Here is a 26646-nt window from a genome sequence, read left to right on the forward strand (position 1 = left end):
AATTTCCACCCCACCATCAACCTCAGCCTGGACCAGTCCACACAAGAGATCCACTTCCTGGACACTACAGTACAAATAAGTGATGGTCACATAAACACCACCCTATACCGGAAACCTACTGACCGCTATACGTACCTACATGCCTCCAGCTTCCATCCAAGACACATCATACGATCCATTGTCTACAGCCAAGCCCTAAGATACAACCGAATTTGCTCCAACCCCTCAGACAGAGACAAACACCTACAAGATCTTTATCAAGCATTCGTAAAACTACAATACCCACCTGGGGAAGTGAGGAAACAGATTGACAGAGCAAGACGGGTACCCAGAAATCACCTACTACAGGACAGGCCCAACAAGGACAATAACAGAACACCACTGGCCATCACATACAGCCCCCAGCTAAAACCTCTCCAGCGCATTATCCACGACCTACAACCTATCCTGGAAAATGATCCCTCACTCTCACAGACCTTGGGAGGCAGGCCAGTCCTCGCTTACAGACAACCCCCCAACCTGAAGCAAATACTCACCAGCAACTACACACCACACCACAGAAACACCAACCCAGGAACCTATCCCTGTAGCAAACCTCGTTGCCTACTCTGTCCCCATATCTACTCTGGCAACAGCATCAGAGGACCCAACCACATCAGCCACACCATCAGGGGCTCATTCACCTGCACATCCACTAATGTCATATATGCCATCATGTGCCAGCAATGCCCCTCTGCCATGTACATTGGCCAAACCGGACAGTCCCTCCGCAAAAGAATAAATGGACACAAATCGGACATCAGGAATGGTAACATACACAAGCCAGTAAGTGAACACTTCAATCTCCCTGGTCATTCTATCACAGATTTAAAAGTCACTGTCATTGAACAAAAAAACTTCAGAAACAGACTTCAAAGAGAAACAGCAGAACTAAAATTCATTTGCAAATTCAACACCATTAATCTGGGCTTGAATAGGGATTGGGAGTGGCTGGCTCACTACAGAAGCAGCTTTTCCTCTCCTGGAATTGACACCTCCTCATCTATTATTGGGAGTGGACTACATCCACCCTGATTGAATTGGCCTTGTCAACACTGGTTCGCCACTTGTGAAGTAACTCCCTGTTTTCCATGTGTCTGTATATAATGCCTGCATCTGTAGCTTTCACTCTATGCATCCGAAGAAGTGAGGTTTTTACTCACGAAAGCTTATGCCCAAATAAATCCGTTAGTCTTTAAGGTGCCACCAGACTCCTTGTTGTTTTTGTAGATACAGACTAACACGGCTACCCCCTGATACTATCCCAAGGACATTTTCCATAACAGCAGCTGGACTTACACACAGCTGGTGACATCCTCATTTCAGAGAGTGCTACTCAGTGTCATGTTCCTTGTAAGAAATGTTAATCTGTGTATTGCTGTTTAAGAGAAATTTAGTCTTAAAAAGACACTGGTTCTTTATTTGTGATCTACACGAGGTGGTTGCAGCAGAAATTTATACACAGTGGCAATTGGCACATTGGCAGACTACAATTAATGCTCAGACAGAAATCATTACAAGGGTCATTCAAGGTGGCAAGTAAACAGTGTCTGGCTGAATGCATTACAGAAAGATATATTAGTGGGTCTCATTGTCAAAATGCTGCCTCAAAGCCTCCCGGATTCAAATGCCCCCCCATTGAGCCCCTTTAATAGCCCTGGCATCTGGCTACTCAAAATCATCTGCCAGATGAGTCACCTTAATGCTCAACCCCTGGGGAAACTTTTCCCCTTTGGCTTCACAAATGTTAGGTGAAGCACAGCAGGCTGCTATGACTATGGGAATATTTTCCTCATTGATGACTAACCAGACAAAAAGGCAGCACCAGTGACCTTTTAATCTGCCAAGCACACTTTCTACTGTCCTTCTGCACCTGCTGAGCTTGTTGTTGAAGCGCTTCTTGCTGCTGTCAAGATTTCCAGTGTATGGCTGCATGAGCCACAGGACTAAGGGGTAGGCTGGGTCTCCTAGGATGGGCATTTCAGATCTGAAATGAAAGTCCCTGCATGCAGTTTTCTATACAGGTCAATTTTCCTGAAGATGCTTGCATCATGCACCTTCCCTGACCACCCTGATGTCAGTGAAGTTACCCCAGTGATCCACCAGCGTCTGCAATACCATAGAGAAATAGCCCTTTCTGTTGATGGTCTGGGGCCAAAATTGGGATATGCATGCCATCTATCACCCTGCTGCAGTTAGGGAATTCCATTGCCGCAAATCCATCCAGTATTTCCCACACGTTGCTGAGAGTCACAGTCTTTTGTAGCAGGAGGCAATTAAGGGCCCTGCACACTTGTATCACTGCAACTCCCATGGTGGACTTTGAAACTAATTTGCAACTGAGTGGTTGCAGTCTGCAGTTGCCAGCTTCCACACAGTGATCACCGCTCGCTTTTCTAACACTAGGGCAGCTCTCATTTTGGTGTCCTTGTGCTGCAGGGTCTGAGCAAGCTCCACACACAGTTCCAGGAAGGTGGCTTTGAGCATGTGAAAGTTCTGCAGCCACTGCTCATCATCCCATACCTGCATCACAATCAGATCCCACCACTCAGTGCTTGTTTCCCGAGCCCAGTAGTGATGGTCTACCGTGTGCAGCTGCTCCATGAATGTCAACATAAATCTTGAATGGTTTCTATCCATGGCACACACAACAGGGCAGGCACCACGGCTTCCTGTTCAGATTTGCAGCTCATGAAATACTGCCGGATCAGCCACATTGTGTTCATAATGCTTATCACAAGACTTGGTGAGCAGTGCAGGATCCATGCTTTCAGGCAGAGATGGAGGGTACAAAGTTTACCGGGGCAGTTGGAAAATGGCACGAAACATAGTTGAAAGCCTTGGAATTATGGGATGGAGAAAACTGCATCATGGGATAGTGATCCTGCCCCCGTGCTGCATTGTGATCCATTCCCAGAACGTCTAACGGCAGAAGAAGAAGGTGGCTATTTGCACAGTGGGATAGCTGCCCAAATAGTACACTGCTCTCTCTGTTGGTTCTAATGCACCAACTGTGGACGCGCTCTGCCAATACAAGGCACGTGGTGTGAACATGTACAAGTGATGTAATTACAGCAGTTTATGACCATTGACATAACTTAAGTCAACTTAACTCTTTAGTGTAGACATGGCCTAAGAAATATGCATGCCTGAGGCCTGATTGTTCTCTTTTACATTGGTATAACTCAGTTGACTTGAATGGAGCTACTCCTAATTACCAGTGTTGGAAATAGGATGTTGATGCCGTGATTGGATTCTGCAGTTGTCATACTTCTCAGGCTCCCTGGAAAATGAACGCAATATAGATGAAGCATGGAGCTATGAGATATGTGAGAAAGTACAAAGTGAAGGAAGCCCAACTCCATGCTTTGTACCAAACAAGACTGGAGTGTGGGTACAGCAGCTGCAAATAAGAGATGTAGTTTGAAGATGGAAGACAAGAAAATGCAGACTGGGGTAAACTTTGTGGTCTGGCACTTTTGCTGCTTGGTGTTGGCTGTGGTTAGACATTGTGGGGTGTAGGAGGTTCTTAGCTATGCACACAACAGGGATGAAGACTGAAGATAGAATAGGGCCAGCCCTGTTGCCTGCCTGGTACTGGGCTGTGTTGGATGCAGCGGGGGTGCAGTAGAGCTCCCAGCCGCTACAGGAGGATAACGCTGAGGACAGCCCTGCCCTCTGCCTGGTAAAGCTGGGAGAAGCCCTACTGAGGGTGTGTGGTTTGGGTGGGAGTGCTATGACTGGCCTGTGCAGCAATACGGAGGGGGAAGAGCCCTGTGCCTAGGCTCCGGAGCAGGGGGGAAACAGCAGACTGTGGGGATTGAAGCTGGCAAGGGGTGGAGGGATGCCACGTTTTGGACACAGGTATAGAGTAGAGGGAGTCCTGGGGATGGAGGCTGTGTACTGGCTGCGTGAGGAGAGCCCTGCGGCAGGTGCAGAGGCTAGAAAGCTCCAGGAGGCAGAGAGCCCTGGGCGGGGGCAGCCCTGTACTCTCCGTAGCTGAGGTATGAGGAGAGCCCTGGGGTGGCTGCAGCCGTAGGGCCCAGGGAACCTTGCGGGAGTCGAGGGGAGCCTCGCGCCCAGGGCTGAGCGCCCGGGAGGTGGGCTGGGGGGCGGGCAGCGTTGCCCGGCGCTGGGGCGCTAACATGGCTCTCCAGCCGAGGAGCTGCCGGCGCCGCAGCGCCACCTGCCGGAGCTCGGCGGCCTGGCAGGTCACGTGAGGCGCTCAGGGCCTGCTGCCGCCGCCGCTTCCCCCAGTCAGAGCGGAGCGAGCCGAGGCAGAGACGAAGAAACAAGATGGCGGCCGGTAGCGATCCGGAGCGGGACGCCGGCAATTCGGATTGATCCCCCGGCCCTCGCAGTTCGGCGGCCCCCCTCCCCGGCCCGGAACCCTCGCAGGGGGGGGAGCTTCCCCGCAGCTGCCTGTCCGGACTCCGAGCGCCCTCCCCAGCCTTCCCCGCCCCTCCCTTCCCCCCTCGGCCAGCGCCCAGAGATGCGGGGCCGGCGAGGCAGGCCGCCCAAGCAGCAGCAGCCTGCGGCGGCCACCGCTCAGGCGAGCTCCCCGGCTCCGCCCGCCCCACCGGGCCCCATTGGGGGGCTGCGGTCCCGGCAACGGGGCAGCAGTCGGGGCAGGTGGGCGGCCTCGGCCCAGGTGGAGGCGGTGGGGCCCAGGCCGAGGGGGGCCGGGGCTGCTCAGGCCTCTTCCTCCTCCACCGCCTCCCCCAGAGGGGGCAGCAAGAGGAAGGGAGGCAGCGGCGGCAGCAGCACCCCTGGTGGTGGAGGCAGCAGCAGTAGGGGCAGGGGCCGGGCTGGGGCTGGAGGAGCAGGGGGAGGAGGCGCAGGAGGCAGCTGCAGCAGCCAAGGCAGGGCTGCCTCGTCCAGGAGGAGCATCAGCAAAGTGGTGTACGATGATCATGAGAGTGAAGAGGAGGAGGAGAGCGTGGTGTCCGAAGAGGAAGAGGAGGGGGACCCCGAGGATAACCAGGACTCCGAGGAGCAGGAGGAAGAGGAGATCATGGAGGAGGACGACGACGACTCCGATTACCCCGAGGAGATGGAGGATGAAGATGATGCCAGCTATTGCACTGAGAGCAGCTTCAGGAGCCACAGCACCTACAGCAGCACCCCAGGTATACAGTCAATGGGATGCACTGTAAACGAAGGGGAGGGCACCCTACATGCTCCCTCTAGGTCTGGAAACACATTCCCAGGGGAAGGCAAGCAATAGTAAGGGATGCCTGCGAGCAGACACAGGGGGAGAGAGGCATGCAAATCAAGTGGTGCTGGCAACCACACAAATGCGTTGAGAATCAGAAGGTGCTTATAAACTCACACAGGGAAGGAGAAATAATATGTGCACAGTAAGGATGCTATCACACACAGAGAGAGGGCTTGCAACTACATAGACGCATGTTACGCCAGCAAGTGTTCACAAACAGTGGCGAAGGACTTGTATAGAGCATCCAATGGTACTTTTATAAAGGAAAAAGAGATGCATGCATGCTAAAGGGGTCCTTGCAAATACATATAGACAAGGATGCCTGTTAACATCAAGTTCTTCTTGCAGACACAAGGAAAGGAAGTGCATGCAACATGAGGTGTCCTCCAAAAATTAAACTCAGGATTTGCAAGTGTGCCTTGCAGACATGCATATAGTGTTTAGTGGCCTCAGAACAAAACTAGCTTTACTAGAAGGGAAAGGAGGTGCATTGTTCAAAATGGAGATTGCATTGTTGCAGTTTGGGGAAAAATTCACAGGGCTTCATTGCACTGGTTTAAACCCAGTTTTAATTACTGGTGTGTTTAAAAAAAAAAAAAAAAACCACATCCAAACATAGAACTAAAAGTGGTAAAAATGGAAATAAAAGGTGAAGTAGGTTTAAGTCTTCAGAATACTTGCATTTAAACACTGCATTTATTTTAAAATATCGCAAACTTTAAAACTTGGTTTATTAATTAGGGGTTTGAGGCTCACTTTGATTATTTGGATTTACAGTTTTACTATTTTAATTATAAAATGTATTCTTTTTACATCAGTAACAACAATCTGGTCGTCTTTCAAATTTTTAAACCCTGCACTTCTCTTTTCCCATAATTTGCTTTATTATAGGAGTTTTTGAAGCTTCACTCAAAAATTATGATTTGTCTAGATTTGCACCGCTTTTTATTTATGGTTCTCTTTCACTCCGGTAGAGTTTAGGCTTGACCTTTTTTTCAAAAAAAAGGTCCTGATTCAGGGAGGTATTTAAGCCCAGGCATACATTTAAATTATCTTGATGAATTGGGCCATAGGCAACAAACACTCTTGCAATCTAAGTATTTGGTATTGGGGAGAAAAACACATAGCTTGTGTGAATTTATTGAACTTAATAAAATAGCTGTGTGGTCTTGTACAACTTGTAGACAACTTTTGAGAAGGAGAAGTGGTAGTTCAGGTTGCTAGAATGTGTCATTTGTTTTAATTATTTGTCTACTTAATGGATATATGCAAAGGGGATGCCATTATCTGGCTTTGCAAAACTTCGAAAGGAGTAGAATTTTTTTTGTAAAGGCACCACTTTCATATCCTAAGGATCCTAAATTCAGTAGTCTTTTAAAAGAAATTGCAAGACAATTTAAATATAATGTAACTGCCAAAGAGAGATCATCTTTTGGAAAATGGATTTTAGTTCACCTGTAGGGATCGTACTTTGATCAGTTTGATGTCTTTCAAATAGTTCTTGTTTAAAGATGAACTCTTGTACCAAGTTAGACCCAAGCACTGAAAGTTACTATTCTGCATTTTCTTAACTAAATGGAAATGTAATAGTTATGTGGGAGCTTTTCATAGTTACCCACCTTCTCCTGCTTGGTCAAGGGAAGAATTTGTTTCCTGACTTCATGCTGAGAAATATTTTGATGCCAAAAATCCAGGTGTAAGATCCATTATACAGAATACAATAGAGAATTTCTCAAGTCCTGAGAAAAAGTACCTAAATTAAAGAGATTAAATATTTTGGCAAGCAACAAGATACCTTTGGGCACATGTGCATATTGTCAGTGTATGCATACACAAGTGTATGTGGTATTTAGGTGCCTACTACTAAAACAACAATGCACCTTCTAAGAACTGGTAGAATTATACATTTTGTGCTTATTTGAGTTTAAATCTAAAATTTAAAAATGTGTACATTTAAAATGTTATCTTTTGAGGCATCACATATATAGACCCCAAACTTGTTGCTGAGTTGCCAGTTGGTGGCAAGAAAAACTGTATTGTAGCCTGTCTGGTATTTTAGCAGTATACTGAAAGGTTTACTTTTTAAGTTACTTAAATAATTTTGTGTCTTAAGTTGTCTCTCAAATTCTTATCTTCAGAAAAGAAGCAAGTGATGCCTAATGTTGCTTATTACAGGTGATGAATAATAAAGTACCAACTTTTAATTTGGCCAGCTGTAAGTCTGTGTCCAGTTCCTGCTGAACAAATATGTGTATCACAAACACTGCCACTTACAGATAGCAGTAACTGGTATCTTAATCTCATCAGATCCTAGAAGTGATTTGGGCATGGAACCTGAACTGCCCTCTCATTGGAGGTGTGGTCCTATTCATGGTTGCAGCATTTTTGTAGAGATGTGTGTGGGGAAATTATGATGCTGCTGCCTGTGCTGTGCAGACAATTTAAGTACAAGTGTCAGTCAAACACTTCTCACCAGCCATATGTGGACACTTCAAACAAAAATCACGTTCAGTTTACATGAGTGAGATACAATTCTAAAACATTTAAAAATCTATTAATATATTGAAAAATAACATGATGATATGTCCCTAGAGCATAAGAATGAACATACTGGGTCAGACCAAAGGTCCATCTAGCTCAGTATCCTGTCTTCCAACAGTGGCCAATGCCAGGTGCCTCAGAGGGAATGAACAGAACAGGTAATCAAGTGATCCATCCCCTGTCACCCATTTACAGCTTCTCGCACACACAGGCTAGGGACACCATCCCTGCCCATCCTGGCTAATAGCCATTGATGGACCTATCTTCCATGAATTTATTTAGTTCTTTTTTGAACCCTATTATAGTCTTGGCCTTCACAACATCCTCAGGCATGGAGTTTCCCAGGTTGACCTTCCGTTGTGTGTGTGAGTGGGGGTAGGGGGCTCAGTTTTTTTGTTCTACTGGAAAGTTTGTGATGTCTCTTGAATGTGCATATTGGAGTATCTAATACTTTTGATACTTGAATATTTAAGTTTAGAAAATAAAAAAAAATCTTAGGAATATCATTATGGCATTGACATAAAGCTTGACAATTAGTGCAGATTCAGTTGTAAGCACAACCATTATGGCTGCTTGTTGCTTCCAAGGGATGTGATGTTTTTCTTTTGCTGGGGGAGCCAGCATCAGTCATGTTTTGCCAATCAGCTGGTAGAGGGACTTTGACTAGTTCAGCAAATGTACTGTAGTTTGATGCAACGCTGATCCAAGTATCCCTATTCTATTATGCCTTTGACGTCCACTATTTTAGCAAGCAAATTTTGAGATAGTTATCCTTTGTGTTCTGTATTTCAAAACATTGTCTCCTCCACGTGTCCACTCTAACCTTTTACTTTAAGCTTATTATGATGTAAATACATATCCAATACCTCAGGTACGTTGCTTAATTTAAAACCATGTGCTTAAACAAGATGCCCGAACAATCAGTCTCATCCTACCCTCCATCTCTTTCTCAATTATTTCCTCCTTTTCCCACAAAACCCGGGGAAAGCAGTTGGTTCTTGCAGCATGTCTTCAAATCAGGGTTTTGGCTAACTGAGAGAATGAAATGTCGGAATGGCTGACAAATGATTCCTAAGCACTTGATTTGTGAAGAGCCAGAGGACTATATGTACAAACACTTCATTAAATTTCTTGACTTGGATTCCATCAATGTGAAAGTTAATGCAGCTATAAGCCATCATTATTTGCTTCTGAAGCTAGTCACTTTACCAGAGTGTTCTTACTTTTGTAGCAGAATTATTCTATTGGAGAATAAGTGTTGCACATCTCTCAAACTTTTTAACTGTAATTTTTATTGCCTAATATTCTTTTATGTACCAGGTTATTTAAATGAAGGGGAGTTATTTAAATGGAGGCACTAAGGTTTGATATTGAGGTACGTAAACTAAACTTTACTGATCGTGTCTGCGCTGTAGGAATATTCACACAGCACTGACTAAACTCCTGAAGTCTTTACCAAGCATGGACTGGGCTTTAAATAAAACCTGGCATGGCTTCTCTTGAGGCAGTCTCTAACTGGTTGTTTAATTATGTAGAGGAGATGTCACCTAGACATCATGCCTATTATGAAGGAACACAAGAGGTGATTTGACAATCCTAGTGAGAAGTTTGTGTAAAAGAACAAGTGAATAGGTTTGTGGCTAATTCTGTTGCATTGACTTGCAGCTTTTACCAGAAAGGGGAGAATTTGTATACTAGCTCAAGAATCTCTTAAAAATCCATTTAAAATAAAAACCGAAACAATTATGGTCTATTTGCATAAATTAAAAAAAAGAGCATTCTTTGTGTGAATAGTTGGAATTGAACTCCTCCTTAGCTTATTAGCAGTTGGATATTGTGCCATACTAGCTACCTTGTAAATTTCTTCTAGTTCTGCAGTAAGGTTTCAAATTTGGTCTATGATCTCAGTGTCACATGGTATTAATATATAGACAAATAATTATTATAATTGGTCAGTATAATTTTGGGTAGATTTTCTTGTTTTTTTCCATGGAGAAATTTACATATACTTTATTCTAATTCCTAAATTAAGTTTACATATGCTGAATATAATTGTAGCTCCTCTAATAATAAAATAAAGCTGTCAGTCATCCTAAATTGCTGAAAAAGTAGCTAAATTGCATCAATCCTGTAAATTTTCAATTTTGGATCCCTGGATTGAAATTTTGCTTAGATGATAGGTGACTATGAGTACCTCTCAGAATGACCACACTGGACTTAGGTATTGGTATATCTCATACTATTCACCAAAACATTTAAAAGGATGTGGGAAGTAGTTAGTAAACGACATAGTCTTTGTAGTTGACTAGTATTTAGAGGGATCCATATAGTTTTAATGCAGATGGTCAGGTTTATAAGAAACTAAACTTATGTAAAACCAGCATGTATCTGCTTGTTTCAGAAGCAACTAACACCCACTGTTTTTAGAAGTGTGCTGACATCCTTGATGCTAAAAAAAAAAAAAAAAAAAATAGGCCACAATAAATTCAAATTTCATTTCACAGCAGTATAAGTGGTGGGGAGAGGAGGGGTGTGTGTTTCGGACAGGTCCAGTGGCTCACAAGGGAGTGCAATATTCTATAAATCAAAAGTTGAGCCCAGAAAATGATACTCAAGCTCCAGTCAAAGGACTATATTCTGGTCTGTCTCATCCATACTGTCCCTGCTGCAGTTCTACAAACAATTTGGTGTGTGGTGTTTTATAGGAAGCTGGTACAATTTCTGTGTCTAATCTTGATTTTTTTTCCCAAGAAATAGAAGTAAACTGAAAAAAGGTGCACATCTTGCACAGCAACATCCAAACTGGTTCCATAGTTGTGAGTAGAGCTGGTCAGACTGAATGTTTTTGTGTCAGAAAATGCTGATTTGTTGAAACTGAAACATTTTTTGGAAACATATCTCGGTGTATGAAATTTCATTTTGAAAGAAAAATTGAAAAAAAAATTTTGAGGTTGAAATGTTCCATTTTGACCTCTTTGGAATAGAATGATTTTCCCTTTCTAAATGACTATTTTGGTTTTTTATTATATAATATAAAAATGTGAAATAAAAATGAATGACCCAAAACAATCTTTTAAAAATCATTTTACAGGAAATCTTAGGGTTATTTTTGTTTGTTTGTTTGTTTTTTTCTTTCCATTTTGGAACAAAAAAACCCTTCAAAATTGCAATTTTTCCTGGAAATACAAAATCCAGTTTCTGCCTAGCTCTAGTTGTATCATCTCAAACTATAGAAAAGTTCTGTGGCACAGCACTTTTATCTGAAACTTGGGTAACTCAAAATAAAATATAGTGTAGCAATCAACTAATCTTTAAAACTGCCTCTTTTTTTCACATCTGTTAAAAACAAATATTTTTAAAAAGGCTCTCTTTGACTAAGCTTGGCATATTGAGCTGAGGAGAGTCCCTGTTTCTAGGGAACCCTCATGCCTCTAGAGCAGCACATTATTAATTGGGAATAAACCTCCAGTCGAAGATGCTGTGTTCAGGCCCTAAATCTGGAAGAAAATCCAGTTTTTATTTTAGCACATAACTAGTCTGGGTTATGTATGAATTACATTGTTTGAAAGATTCCGTGGGAACTGTCACCAGATACAAACACGTAATCTCTCCTCTTCTTGGCTGCAAAACTCTGCTAAAATCTGAATACTGAATTATGGGTTTGGGGTTGGTGGGTTTTTTTGTACAACGTGATGAGGTCCGTATCCTAAACAGGACAGGGAACATCCTTTTGTTCCCTGTGCTCTTTTATGTGTCTCCTGACTTCTGCAAAAGGTGACGATGTAACAAAAAACTCTGAACTGAGGTCTTGGCAGGTAAGTGAAGAAGAATTATAATTCATTACTTACATTTTAGCTGGCCTGGCTTTTCCTATTGGCAGTTTTTGGAGGAGAGCAACTAAACTTAGTTGAGAGCTTTCTGGGCTAACAGATGCTGGAAGCAGCTCCTATTGGTCTCGAGATCATGTTTGGTCAATTTAAGGCATGGCAGTAACTGTCTCTGGTGGAAGTAGAGTTTAAACCTTCCCTTGATTTCTGATTGGAATTCAGGTTGTTGGTTCTTTATAACTTTCAAATTGGTTTTGGACCTGGCTAGCTGAGAGATTGCTTCTCCTTGTGTGGTGCTTCTGCATTTGTGGTTAGCTGGAATACTCAGTTTAAACAAGAGGGGGCTTCTGAAAAGGCCTTTTCCATGAAGGTCTCCCCCATTGGAGTTTGTTTCTTTCCTGCCCACCAGAGCCCATCTTTAACTTTCAGGACCTGCTGCAAAGGCCATCTGTTTTAATACATTTAAAGTGGCAGAATATGGGATATAAGGTACAGCTTGGTTTTTTGATTATCAGGTGAATAATTGAATAATGTAATCTGTATTGTATTTGTTTTACAATTAAAATACACAATAATTAACTAGAAAAGTGCCCACAGACCTAAAAGAAATAGGTATAAGAATGGGCACAATGACCCAGATATATGCAGTGTAGTTGTAGCTGTGTTGGTCCCAGGATATTAGAGGGACAAGTGGGTGAGGTAGTATCTTTTCTTGGACCAACTTCTGTTGGTGAGAGAGACAAGCTTTCAAGCTACTCTTCAGGTCTAGAAAAGGCACTCCCAGCGTCACAGCAAAATGCAAGGTGTGCAACACATTGTTTAGCAGCGTAAGTAGTCAGCATATTTTGTAAGGGACCATCCAGGGTAGAGTGGCCTGTTAACACCTCTGTAGTCATAGGAGAAAAAGAGAGAGTTCATGATTTTTAGTGTCTAAGCAGAGTGATGAATTTAAGCTCCTAGGCTCATCTTTTGAAAGTGTTGTGCAGGTTTCCTTTGAGGATGAAGACTGATAGGTCAGATATAGAGCGATCGCTTTGTGAAAAGTGTTCACCCACAGGTGATAGTTTTTTTTTTTGCCTTTTATTATTTTTTTGTGAGAGTTCATTCGAGAGCGTAATGAATGTCTGGTGTCACTGACATAGTTGTTACTGGGGCATTTAGTGCACTGGATGAGATACACTGCATATGTGGGATCCATGAACCTTGAAAGGTGTGTTGTGGATGTTCGTGGGAAAAGCAGTTGGGGAGAGAAAATTCTAAAGGATCTTGTAAAGTCAATTGTGGGCTTGAAAAACCTTTGAATGCCCTCTTTAAATAAATATTAGTTAAATTTTCCTGTTATTGGAATGCAGATTTCTAAAGTCCCAAATCTATGTAGTTAGTATGGAGTTACGTGTTATCTAATATCTAGTTTTCTGGGTTGAATCCAGCCCAAGTAAGCAGGTTTCAGAGTAACAGCCGTGTTAGTCTGTATCCGCAAAAAGAACAACATCCGAAGATGCATCCGAAGAAGTGGGCTGTAGTCCACGAAAGCTTATGCTCTAATAAATTTGTTAGTCTCTAAGGTGCCACAAGTACTCCTGTTGTTCTTTTTGCCAAGTAAGCAGTGACCAAAATTGTTGGCTGCTTGCTAATTGTTCATTGTAAAATGAGTTTGATCTCTGTTCCATTCCTGTTGGTGAATTTTGTGATATAGATGTTTGTCCATCAAAGTTGGTACTAATGAATAGCCTTGATGATGATCCTTGTCATTTTTGCTGAGATCAAGTGGTAGAGATTGCCCCTTTATTCCTAGATCTGACCTGGATGTCAGGGTGTGGGTTGGTGAAATACATTATACTGGTAAAAGTTCCTTCCTACCAGTATAATTGTATACACAATAAGGGGTTGCACTAATTTAATAACATTTTTAATCCGGTTAAATTGATGTGAAAATTGTAGACAAGCCTTTGGAGATGGGGCTTTAGGATGCAAAGTTTGGACTGGTTTGTATCTAGAGTTTTTGTTTGGACCCATCTCTGCTAACGATATATTAATCTTATCATTGGAGCATTTCTGTGAAAGGAAATAGCATAAAAGGGCTCTTTCTATTTGAAATAAGAGAGAAAACCATTTGAAATTGTCTGTTGGTCTTTAAGGTGCCACTGGACTCCTTGTTTTTGTGGATACAGACTAACACGGCTACCCCCGATACTTGAAATTGTCTTGTTTCAGACCAGCTATGTGGCCTGAGTGTTTTTTTTTTTTTTTTTTTTTTTCCTCAAGACATTTTTGTATGGTAAATCTTAGAACTCTTAGGATCAGTTTTGAATAGATTTCTGTGGGTATAGAAAAAATCTGAATATTTGAAGATTTACTTTATTTGCAAATAATGGTAGTGCAAAACTAAGCTTTATAGTTCAGCTGTGGATGTGGTGTTGCATGTCTCACATTTACTGTCAGTCTTCTTGATTCTGTCTAATGATTCCATCTAAAAAAAGTCATACAGACCTTTTGCATTAAGGAAATCTTTCAGTGGAAGATTGCTGCTTTGATTTGTACCCTCTGCTTAGTCTTATTAATTGTCGATGTTTGGTACAACAAGCATTCCTCAAGAGATTGAGGTTGAGATATAATTGGAGAAAAGTAATTGTGAATTTCTCTTGAGATGTGTCACTTTTAAGGAAAATTATAATGGTCATCTTAGGTTGCTCAGCATATTTGCCTTTTGGGTAATTGGTATAAAATGTATTATCTGAAGGACCAAAAAAAAACTGTCAAAAAGTTATCCTCGCATATACTTTTTATGTTTAGATCTTTTATGGCCAGGCAGAATTTCTTGTTCTTTTCAGCTGCTCAGTCCTACTTTGCAAAGGGGTGCTTTCTAACATAAAATTCCAATGGCTAACTTCACTAGGTGACAACAAAGGTAGCAAACACGTTTTACTGTCATACAATCCTATACTATAGGAATTGCTACCTGATGCTAATCAAACCTTAGCGCAAGCCAGCTAACAAACTTTTTTTCTGTGTCTGCCACTCCAATGACAGTCCCGGGTTCCTCTCATACATTATTCATACCAAAGGTTGTGAGGATCGAGCTTCTACATTACAAAATGTCATTCTTGAACTTTTGGAAGCCTCTAGAAAATAAGTCCTCAATTCATTAGAACTTGTGGCTGTGTATAGCTATTTACATTTAGAACATATACTGACCATACCGCACAGCCATCTCTTGTCATTTTGTTAAAAGAATGTAAGAAATGTATTGTACATGGCTGCAGAATTCTTGTACCGCTTCTGTGTGAAGCAGTTATAAGTGTGTGTTTGTCAACACACCAATTCTCTTGATGCTTCAAGTCAAAGCTTTCTGATCTGGGCATATTAGATTTGTGTGAATGCTCTTTTGTTATTAATACTTGAATAATTGGTGCCACATCAATTACATTGTTTAGTTTTTAGTTTTAAATACAGCCATCTCCTCAGTCAGAGAGTAGAAAATGGGAAGGAGCTGCTAAATCAGGCTCTCTCGCCTGGAAATTGCTGCTGAGCAGCAGGGTCTCAATCACACCCTAGATCAGGGGTCGGCAACCTCTGGCACATGGCTTACTGGCGTAAGCACCCTGGCGGGCTGGGCCAGTTTGTTTACCTGCCGCGTCCGCAGGTTCGGCTGATCGCAGCTCCCACTCGCCGCGGTTCGCTGCTCCAGGCCAATGGGGGCAGTGGGAAGCCGTGGCGAGCACATCCCTCGGCCCGTGCCGCTTCCCGCAGCCCCCATTGGCTTGGAGCAGCGAACCACAGCCAGTGGGAGCTGCCATCGGCCGAACCTGCGAACGTGGCAGGTAAACAAACTGGCCCAGTCTGCCAGGGTGCTTACCCTGGTGAGCTGCGTGCCAGAGGTTGCTGACCCCTGCCCTAGATCACTAGAAAGCCATGGAACATGAGTTGAGCAGGTGTGGAGTTCTGCCCCTGCTTTGTATGGGCTCACCCAGAATGGCCTTGCAAGTGGGATTTTGATTCAGGGATTAGGTGAAAGGGTATGCATGAGTTGTGAAAGGATGCAGCACTCATGAAATAAAGTCCTGCTTCTTTGTGGGAACCATAACTATGAATAGTATGACTCTTTGATTAAGTGTTAGGTTTACATTTAGACACCATCAACTTGAAATCTAACCAATTAAAATAAAAAGTGAAAAGTAGTTTCAGGTATTACACCTGCTTCTGAGTCCTTCTGCCAATTTGCTGTGGTTTTTACGATCACATTTTCTTTCTTTTTTTAAAATATTCCTTTCTGTTGCTATGTGAGAAAACACAGCTGTAAACTGACTGTAAGGGAAATGGTGAACTTGAAGTGGTACATAAAAGTGGAGTAAATCTGACTGTGATGCATATGTATTGGTGACATCAAAATAACCATGCCCCATGCATGTATTTCAGTGTGTAATTGTAATGAATACAGCTGTCAGTGTGTACATGTGCTCTGATTTTTTTTAATCTTTTAATAAAGCTGAAGAAAGATATGTCTAAAGTCATGTCCGCATGAGAAAACTATACCAGTTTAATTTATATTGGCTTTTGACCAGTTTAAACTGATAACCTCTGTGTGGACACTTTTTAAATTCAGTTTGTCTGGTTTATTTTAATTTACCTTTAGCATTAATCAATTAAAGTTAAACCAAGATAAGCCTGGTTTAAACCAAAATAAGTGTCCACACAGGTTTGCACTAGTTTAACTAAATTGGTTTAAAATCTTACTTTTAGAGTTGGTGTAACTTTCTTAAATAGACAAAGCCTAAGGCCTGTCTACATTTAAAAAATAGATCGACCTAGCTACATGGCTCATGACTGTGAAAAATTTTGTGCCCTGAGCGCTGTAGTTTTGACCTAACCCCCAGTGTAGACATGGCAAGTTTTACTTTACTTTTTTTTTTTTTTTTTTTTTTTAAAGTGTCAAATCTCAGTGTCTGTCTGAAAACTTAACCATGAAAGACATCTTCAGAAAAAAGCCAAACTGTTTTGCAGAGCAGTCTTAAATCTCAGTCCAAAGGGAAGCTTTTTCGGAGATGTGCAGTCACTTGAAAATAGTGGTTTATAATGTAAATGCTTCCTCTGTAGTCATATTATTGTTAGGGCTGTCAAGTGATTAAAAAATTAATCCTGATTAATCACGTGATTAAATAAATGGTATTCTATTATTGTTTAAATAGTTTTGGATATTTTCTACATTTTCAAATATATTGATTTCAGTTACAACACAGAATACAAAGTGTACAGTGCTCACTTTGTAATAAAAATAAATATAAATATTTGCACTGTAAAAAACAAAATAAATAGTATTTTTAATTCACCTAATACAAGTACTGTAGTGCAATCTCTTTATCATGAAAGTTGAACTTACAAAAGTAGAATTATGTACCAAAAAAAAAAACCTACATTAAAAAATAAAACCATGTAAAATTTAGAGCCTACAAGTCCACTCAGTCCTACTGAGTTCAGCCAATTGCTCAGACAAGTTTGTTTACATTTGCAGGAGATAATGCTGTCTGCTTCTTGTTCACAATATCACCTGAAAGTCAGAACAGACATTCACATGGCATTGTTGTAACCAGTGTTGCAAGATATTTATGTGCCAGATGCACTAAAGATTCTTATGTCCCTTCGTGCTTCAACCACTGTTCCAGAGGGCATGTGTCCATGCTGATAATGGGTTCTGCTCGATAACCATCAAAGCAATGCGGATCGACACACGTTCACTTTCATCATCTGAGTCAGATGCCACCAGCAAAAAGGCTGACTTTTTTGGTGGTTTGGTTTCTGTAGTTTCTGCATCGGAGTGTCACTCTTTTTTAAGACTTCTGAAAGCATGCTCTATACCTCGTCCCTCTCAGATTTTGGAAGGCACTTCAGATTATTAAACCGAGGGTTGAGTGATGTAGCTATCTTTAGAAATCTCACATCGGTACCTTCTTTGTGTTTTGTCAAATCTGAAGTGAAAGTGTTCTTAAAATGAACAATATATGCTGGGGTCATTATCCGAGACTGCTATAACATGAAATATATGGCAGAATGCAGGTAAAACAGAGTAGGAGATATACAATTCTCCACCAAGAAGTTCAGTCACAAATTTAATTCATGCATTATTTTTTTTAATGAGCATCATCAGCATGGAAGCATGTCCCCTGGAATGGTGGCCGAAGCATGAAGGGGCATACGAATGTTTAGCATAACTGGCACGTAAATACTTTGCAATGCCGGCTATAAAAGTGCCATGCAAATGTCTGTTCTCACTTTCAGGTGACGTAAATAAGAAGCAAGCAGCATTATCTCCTGTAAATGTAAACAAACTTGTTTGATTTAGCAATTGGCTGAACAAGAAGTAGGACTGAGTGGACTTGAAGGCTCTAAAGTTTTACATTGTTTTGTTTTTGAGTGCACTTACATGATAGACATTGCACTACGGTACTTGTATGAGGTGAATTGAAAAATACTACTACTTTGCCATTTTTACAGTGCAAATATTTGTAATAAAAATAATATAAAGTGAGCACTGTCAACTTTGTATACTGTTGTAATTGAAATCAATATATTAAAAAAAGTAGAAAAACATACAAAATATTTAATAAATTTCCATTGGTATTGTATTGTCTTAGAGTGCAATTAAAACTGCTATTAATCGAGATTAATTTTTTTAATCGAGATTAATTTTTTGAGTTAATCGCGTGAGTTAAATGCGATTAATCGACAACCCTAATTATTGTTGATCTCTTAGACTGAGAAATTCATGTGGTTAATGATGTATCCAGTTTGATTTCACAAATCAAAATATCCATATTCTTAAAGTAAAGTATCTGAAATTACCTTTGAAAAATTGGGACTTCCCTGAGATTCTAAAAAAAGAAATAAACTGAATTTGGATTTTGGAAAGTTGAATCCAACCATTGTTGCAGAATTGTACTTCAGAATCCAAACTTTTATTTTTTTTATTGTTCAAAGCCTTTTTCTTTGAAAAAGAATTTGAACATAATAGCTCTGAGGGTTGGGAAATGCACTATCCATCTTAATGGAATAATTCCAAAACCTATAGATGACTCTTCAAATGGCAATTGTTAAAATGATTGGCAATGAAATAGTTATCAGAATCATACACACAAACATAATGTGGTTGTGCCATGGTCCAAAACTCTCTTGCCACCATAGGTGCCAAAAATCCCAGCTTCATCCTCTTTAGAAGCTCTCAGCATCACCAGTGACAAATTCTGCAGTGTAATTATGTACAGTATTGTCAATACAAAAACATGTATAGAATATTGTAAATATGCAATGGCGTAAAATTGAATTTAATATCAAAACAGGGGCGATGGTACTCCTGGTTTGATTTCATGTGTAATCATAAATTAATTTTAGTTTAAATGAAGCTGCCACAGTGGTGCAGAATTTAGGAACAGTTTACCCAGGAAGTACAGATTCTTCATTAGAGACTAGATTATTTGATTATTTTCTGTAAAGTTGTCATTCTTTTTTTTTTTCCTGACTGACTTCTTGTTGTTACAGTTCTGTGCTACATGCACTAACAATAATACATTTACACATATGTAACTTTGTCTTCTGAATATTCCAGTGCATCTTCTGTGTCTGTCACATAATCTTCAGACTTTATGAGGGAGGATGTAGCACCAACCATATTAACAAATAAGTATAAAAGCACAAGACTGGCCTAAATACCATGCAGCTAAGATAAGAATAATTTCAGATAAGAAATGACTGGGTATTGTTCTTTCCTAAAATGTTCTGCACCTTTGTATGCTTTTCTTGCCTGGTTCTGGAAGCCACTCTGCATACATTGCTGAATTACTCAAAACAAAGTGTGGCTGAGCTGAGAGAGATGACTCTCAGCTCTTAAGGAGAGGCTGTCAAATAAAGTGTGTTTTACAATGGTATTAGTTGAAGTGGAATTTGAAGTAGTATAACGGGGAGCTAGGTATGTTAGGCTGTAAACAGGCAATTTATAAAAGTGTAACACAGAAATTTAATTAGGTGCATACTGTATGTGAATTTAATATTACATAATGTGACATACCTTTGCTCATTTGCACCCCTTAGATTTATTGCAATTTAGCCCTCCCTGCTTTATACCAAGGCAAACTAGAGACAAAGAGGTGTCAGAAGATACCTGAATGCTAATTGCAACCTATGTCCTGTGAAGTTAAGAGCTCAGTTTACTTCTCACACCTGCTCCAGTTTTAACGTAACAGATATTTTACCTCTTCTGAGGGCCATCGGAGACCACAGTGTGTGTACCACTATATAAATAGATAGTTTCAGTAGAAGTTGGAGGATGATGGGAATAATATAACTGGTGCATCATTTCATATGCTGAAGTGAAGTGCTACATTGTAAGGCTTCTCCATAGCTTGACCAGTTATTAGCTTTTTTTCTTTGCATTTGAGACCAGCAATTTATACCAGCAAGCTTCTCCTCAAAGTACTTAAGAAATTTGTTTGTTTTCACTATGACAGAAAAGGCTAGGAATGTTCCACTTGATGGCCTTTCTGCTCCTTTTATTCAGACTGGGATGATATAGATCAATTTTGCCTCTTAGGCTGGGGATACACAACTGCATCAGAGAAACGTAGCTCAATCTTTCTAATTTTTGGAACAATATAAGCTTATTGGTGTTTTTAATTCATAAGCCCATAAATTCTAATGCAGCAAATTTCAAAGTATCTGAAGGGTTAGGGTGAAGCCTTCTTTTCTCCAGTCTCATAGCCAGTCATATCCTCTTCTAGTTCACTCCTGAACTGTCTGAGTACAGAGTTCATATTTTGAAAGCCTGATGATTCTAGGTCAACATGGAAGATGATCCAGATCCATCTTTCTCTTTCTTTAGGCTTCTTACTCTTCTTCTGTGGCCACCTTTTTGGTAGATAGAGGAGCTCTTTTAATTCAGAACTTGGGCAGCAAAAATTACATTTGTTTGTAGATTTCCTTGCATTTGGTTGAATGGTCTCAGTGAAAAAAATTTGGGATAGGACCACAGCTACTAGGGTTATTCTCTAGACTGTTCCACTTGAATCAGAAGTAAGTTTCAGGAGTCTATGGTTAATTCCAAAGAAATACATGTTCTTTTGTCGGTGCTAAGTGTCTTCATCAAACTGACTCAAGTTTGAGCCTGAAAGAATTTTGAATCCCAACAATAGAAGGAATGAATTTATTCTACATATTCTTGCTGCAACAGCATTTTGTATCTGTAGCTGTGAAATCCCGATGTTCTTCTATGCCTGCCATGTTTAAACATTTTCCACTGACTTGCGCAGCTGTTTACTGAAAGAATGCTTATATGCCCTTCTTCCATTTTCCACAGAGTAACAACTCTAGCTTAACTAAACTTGGAAATTTATTTTTATACACTTCTCAATCTTGATCCATTTCTTCTATAATGGAAACATCTGGCAGTTCATCTTTTATACTGTATTATCCTTTCAGTGTGTAATTCAAACATCGTAGCACAAGATTTTTATTCACGTTATAAAGTAAATGTATTAAACTTCAAATTAGATTAAATACTTTAAGGTTGGGAGCAATTTTCCTAGTATAGTAGTTGTTTTGAGTCTAATATCCTCTTTCGATACTGGCTCAACCCTTGATTTACTGTTCCTGTAATGGAACTATCTGTCAAATACCTATTTTTTAAGGAGTGTTATGTTCCATAAAAGATTGTTTCTTTTTGTTTTGTATTTCTGTTAATTGAGAGTTTTTCTCTTTAGTACCACCTTAAACTTTGGGTGCTGCTTTAAAACGTATTCTACTCTGAAAAAACCCTGCAAAAATGGCACCTTCTAACTCAACAGATCTGACCTTTTGTGTATTCAGTCATCTCTCTATCAAACCCTATGGTTGCTTGATATTTGCTTTTGTTAGTGATTAGTTCTTTCAATTACAGGGTCGATAACCAGTGAAAACCCCTTGAAGACAGTGGGGTTGAACAAGGGTCACTGAGGACATAATTTGCCCCTTCTGATCTCTCGCTGATGGCAATACACAAGAAGGAAAGAACTCATCTTGACTTTCAAATTTTGGGGTCAATTGGAACTTCTGTATAAACTCTGATTTTAGCCCATGAGGTTTAATATTATAAATACAAAACTTTATATAAAGTTTTATATGGCACTGTGTGTTTTAATTGGATCATTGCAAATGCATCTAATTTATTACCTGTAATTGGAATTATTCTTATGGATAATTTCACTTTCTCATTATTTTTGTTTAGATTTTCCCTGTAAAGAAACTTTGGCAACAGAGGTCAGCTCAAACTGTTCCTTTTACATATTGACAGTTGCTTAGCTATTGACTAAAATACAGCAAGATTACAGGATTGATGTGTTGAATGAAATAGAGACATTTTTTAAAATTAGATTTTCATTTCAGTCTTTTGCTTTTAAATTAATGTTCACTGGTCTGTATGCCTAACCCTTTATTGAGTTAAAAAGCTTTAACAGTTTTGGTGAGTTAATCTGAATACTCCATCTAATAGCTCCAAAACAATTACCAGTAGTTGAATCCTTTTAAATTAACCCAATAACATTGAACATGATATTTGTAGGTTTTCTTAAAAACTGCTATAGCGCCATATGAAGAAATAAATGTTCCTTATCCTTCTTTATGATAGTTTAAAAAAAAAAAAATCTTGTGACATTTCTCCCCTTCTAGAAGGCTGTGCTGATTATGCCTGGTTTTCCTGTGTCAGTTGAATAGTTCTTCTGATTGGTTAGGTGAGATGGGATTTTCCCCCCATCCTTCCTCCCCCCTCCTCCCTTTTCTATAATTGCTTCTCTGAAGAATGGCATTCCTTCTAAATCTAAGGAAACTGAAATATTACTTTGGCATTCTTAGGATCAGCACTGGCTTCTGATAATAAGAAAAGGCAGTTCTAGGCATAAGATTAATTTTTCTGAAGCTATTTTAGGAGCATTTGAACATCTCTCTCCTTCATGGTGGAAACTTTCTAAGGAGAGGTCCTTTTTTGTTTTATTGCAAGCATGGTTTTAAACATTTACCAGATACTGACAAGCCAGAAGTGAAGATCAAGTATAGACCTTTTTATTTTAGGGTGGGGGGGGGGAGTGAGAAAGCAGAAAAGAACCACCCGCAGTGGCCAGAGGGAGTACTCTGGTTAGACAGCTAATTTATCTATAATTCCCACCTATTGTAAAAGGGGAGAGTGCTCTAACTCAACCCTGATTGGGACTCTATTTTCAGTAAATTTGAAAACCCCAGTTGTCTCCTGATTACAAAAAAAACAAAACAAAGCCCTCCATTCCAGAGTTTCCTGAAAGTTAGGGTGGGTCTTTGCTAATTTGCTCCTTGCCTATTCTCTCTTTATGTCCTCCCCAGTAAGTAACTTTCAGTGTTTGGCTCTGGTACTTCTGTCTTCTCCAAGCAGCTGCAATGAAATTGACATACTGATCAGTTTCACCACTGGCACAAATTTTGATTAGCAATAGAGATGCTGATCAAAGTCCTGTTAATTTTACTCTTCAGTTAATTATAGACAGGCAAAATAGCAGAGCATGGAATCTGTCTCCAAATTTAGGAAGACAGGACATCAATACGTATTTGGAAGCTTTCCTTCAGAACCATATGGGCTGGAAACTTAATTTGTTAAAGAAAAAACTTTCTGCAGAAACTGATAGCTGAAGACACCCACTTGCCACGAAGTGTTTGTACACCATTGCTGAGTAGGCAAATAGCAACATGATTTGTTGCTAGTACTCCAGTTTCATTTGGAATAAAATATCAATTTGAAGAATTGTATTGAGTATAAAAATCAGTTGAGAATTAAAGCTTTCAGAGATAGGAAATTTTATTTAAAGCTTTCGCAAAACAACTAGTCATACTGAATGAAAATGAGAAACTATCAGTGTTTTGGGTGCTGAGGGCATTTGTCTACTTGTTTTCAATTTATTTAGGTTTCGGATTCTGCTTACTTTGCCAATTTGAATACTCAGTCTGGATTTTACATTTAATGTTAAGAATTGGATGTCAGATTTAGTTTACTTATGAAACTTTTGAAGTATATTAAAAATCTGAAGCTTAAACATGAGTCTGAAATGAAACGTGTGAAGTAATTTTATTTAGTACTCTTGAAAATGTGGGTAAGGTGAAAATACTGGGAGTAATTGCAGAAATACTATATTTAGCTGAGTGCAGCAGCTGATAAAACATGAAGGTTTAATTTCCAGTAGCTCTGAAAATTTTACACGTGAAGGCCGTTCATAGGAGGCACACTCAAGTATATTGGCTTGTGATTAGCAGAACTCTTACTGTTACTTTTATTTACAGGTAGAAGAAGACAAAGAGTGCATCGTCCACGTTCTCCAATATTGGAAGAAAAAGACATACCACTCCTTGAGTTTCCTAAATCCTCTGAGGACTTAATGGTGCCTAATGAGCATATAATGAATGTTATTGCCATCTATGAGGTACTACGGAACTTTGGCACTGTTTTACGCCTGTCTCCTTTTCGTTTTGAGGACTTCTGTGCTGCTCTGGTAAGTCAAGAGCAATGCACACTTATGGCAGAGATGCATATAGTGCTTTTAAAAGCAGTTTTACGAGAAGAAGACACTTCAAATACTACCTTTGGACCTGCTGACCTCAAAGATAGCGTTAATTCCACTTTGTATTTCATAGATGGAATGACGTGGCCAGAGGTTCTGCGGGTATATTGTGAGAGTGACAAGGAATACCATCATGTTCTTCCTTATCAAGAGGCAGAGGACTATCCTTATGGACCAGTAGAGAGTAAAATCAAAGTTCTACAGTTCTTAGTAGATCAGTTTCTTACAACAAACATTGCACGTGAGGAGCTAATGTCTGAAGGTGTTATCCAGTATGATGATCACTGTAGGGTTTGTCACAAACTGGGGGATTTGCTTTGCTGTGAAACTTGCTCAGCTGTGTACCATTTAGAGTGTGTGAAACCACCTCTTGAAGAGGTACCGGAGGACGAATGGCAGTGTGAGGTCTGTGTAGCGCATAAGGTGCCTGGTGTAACTGACTGTGTTGCTGAAATCCAAAAAAATAAACCATACATTCGACATGAACCCATTGGATACGACAGAAACAGACGGAAATATTGGTTCCTGAACAGAAGACTTATTATGTAAGTAAATCCAGTTATTTAGTCTATTCTGAAGAACATTAGGATGTTAAGTATTTGTTTAAAATACTTTTTCCTATAAGTTCTGTTTTCATCTTAAAGGTATATATTTTTGTAATATAAAATCAAAGTTGCTGTGTACTTTTCTATGTAGGTTTCCAAAATCCATGTAATTCATCCACATAGTTTATCCAAAACTAATGTTTAAATACTTTTCTGTATATGACAGAACTTTAATACTTCCAACCCAGTGCTCATGTGCAAAAACAAGCCAGTGTGTAGTAGGCATGAATGTGGGAGAAGGGAAATGGAATTTCAGTAAAGGAATGTGTTTTGACCTTGAGCATCCACAGTGTTACTGCAGAATAAGAGATGACTTTAAAAAATATGAAAAATAACATTACAGTATCCTTTCTGAAAATATTGAACTTCTTGTTAACATCACTTAAACTGGATCTAGCCAGTGCCTTCATAGCAGCAGGCTGCATAGAAACCAGGATTTAGGAACAACTTCAGAATACAGTTTCCCCGTGCTGATGGAGATTTGATTGAATATTCGTTACTGTTGATGGTCTGCCTGTGCCTGACTAATATAAATTCTCTTGGATCACTCACTATTGCTCCTAGCCAGGACTGCAGTGATGGAGAGCATGTACAAATGAAATAAGTCTTCAGGCTATAAAGAGGAAGTGAATGCATAGACCTATGAGTTCAAGTTGTCTATTGCTTTGTTTCTACAGTGCCTAGCACTTTGGGGACCCATTCTTGGTTGGTCTTTAGGTACTACTGTCATAAATGTGATTAATAATCATAATCTGATATGCTTTATGGTAGCTCAGGGTACTCCGATCTTTTTTTCTCCTCCTCCCCGAAAAGTTAAATTTGGAGTTGTAAACGGAACTTTATTTTCTAATAGAAAATAGATAGTGGAATCCTGGCTACTACTGAAAATCTTGTCTAACACAGTAGCTATGAAAAGGCAAGAAGCGGAAATTTATGAAGAGACAAATAAAATACTTAACATAGTGAGCTTTATTATCTCTTCATACCATCTCCCATTAAGTGTTCAACCCTGGAGAAAATAGTCCATAGTAAGTTACAGTTAACAAAATTTTACAAAATTAATGACTGAAATATATCAAAATGTTAGTTAGAATCTCTGGGAGGAGGGGCCATCAATATGATTCTATCACTTGCAAGACATCAGGCCAAACCATGCATTTGTAGTCTTTCAGAATGTATTGTCATCTCTTCCTGCTAGCATTAATACATAATCATTCATTGATACTTAAAGTATTGACTAGTTCTCGAGGTTAAATCCACCAAGGGTATAACTTCAACTTGTTAAGGGAGAATATTAGCATGTCCTGTAATTGTGAGGTGAGGGTTTTTTCCTGTCATTTTAATTATTTTTAATTTCCCCAGATCATAAAAGCCACCATTGTAGCAGTTAATCTTCTGTAAGAGGCTGCAGTTAGCCCCAAGAATATCATGTATTGTTCAGGTTGATCAGCCTGATCTTGTCAACAACTTTATTCTGTGTATGTGACCTCAATCAGATGAGGGCTGCCCTCTGTTGGTTTCTGATGAATTACGTAGCCTGATTTGTTTCAGAGTAGCAGCCGTGTTAGTCTGTATCTGCAAAAAGAACAGGAGTACTTGTGGCACCTTTGAGACTATCAGATTTATTTGAGCATAAACTCTCGTGGGCTACAGCCTTCATCAGATGCATAGAATGGAACATATAGTAAGAAGTTTATATATATACACACACACACATACAGAGAACATGAAAAGGTGGAAGTTGCCATACCAACTCTAAGAGGCTAATTAATTAAGATGAACTGTTAGCAGGAGGAGAAAACTTTTGTAGTGATAACCAA

The 26646-nt window shown here is 39.9% G+C and overlaps 1 protein-coding gene across 7 annotated transcripts in view; it reads left to right on the forward strand.

Moving 5' to 3' along the window:
- Positions 1 to 4348: 4348 nt before the first annotated feature.
- Positions 4349 to 26646, forward strand: part of BPTF (bromodomain PHD finger transcription factor) — a 91295-nt gene continuing 68997 nt past the window's right edge. For all 7 annotated transcript variants that reach the window (XM_054047264.1, XM_054047267.1, XM_054047265.1 and 4 more), the window contains exons 1-2: positions 4349 to 5168; positions 23944 to 24766. In XM_054047264.1, coding sequence (XP_053903239.1) covers positions 4532 to 5168; positions 23944 to 24766 — 1460 coding nt within the window. In that variant the 5' untranslated portion in view covers positions 4349 to 4531. The remainder of the gene's footprint in view (positions 5169 to 23943; positions 24767 to 26646) is intronic.

Source organism: Malaclemys terrapin, chromosome 13, assembly GCF_027887155.1.
Source record: "Malaclemys terrapin pileata isolate rMalTer1 chromosome 13, rMalTer1.hap1, whole genome shotgun sequence".
NCBI classification, from domain to species: domain Eukaryota; kingdom Metazoa; phylum Chordata; order Testudines; family Emydidae; genus Malaclemys; species Malaclemys terrapin.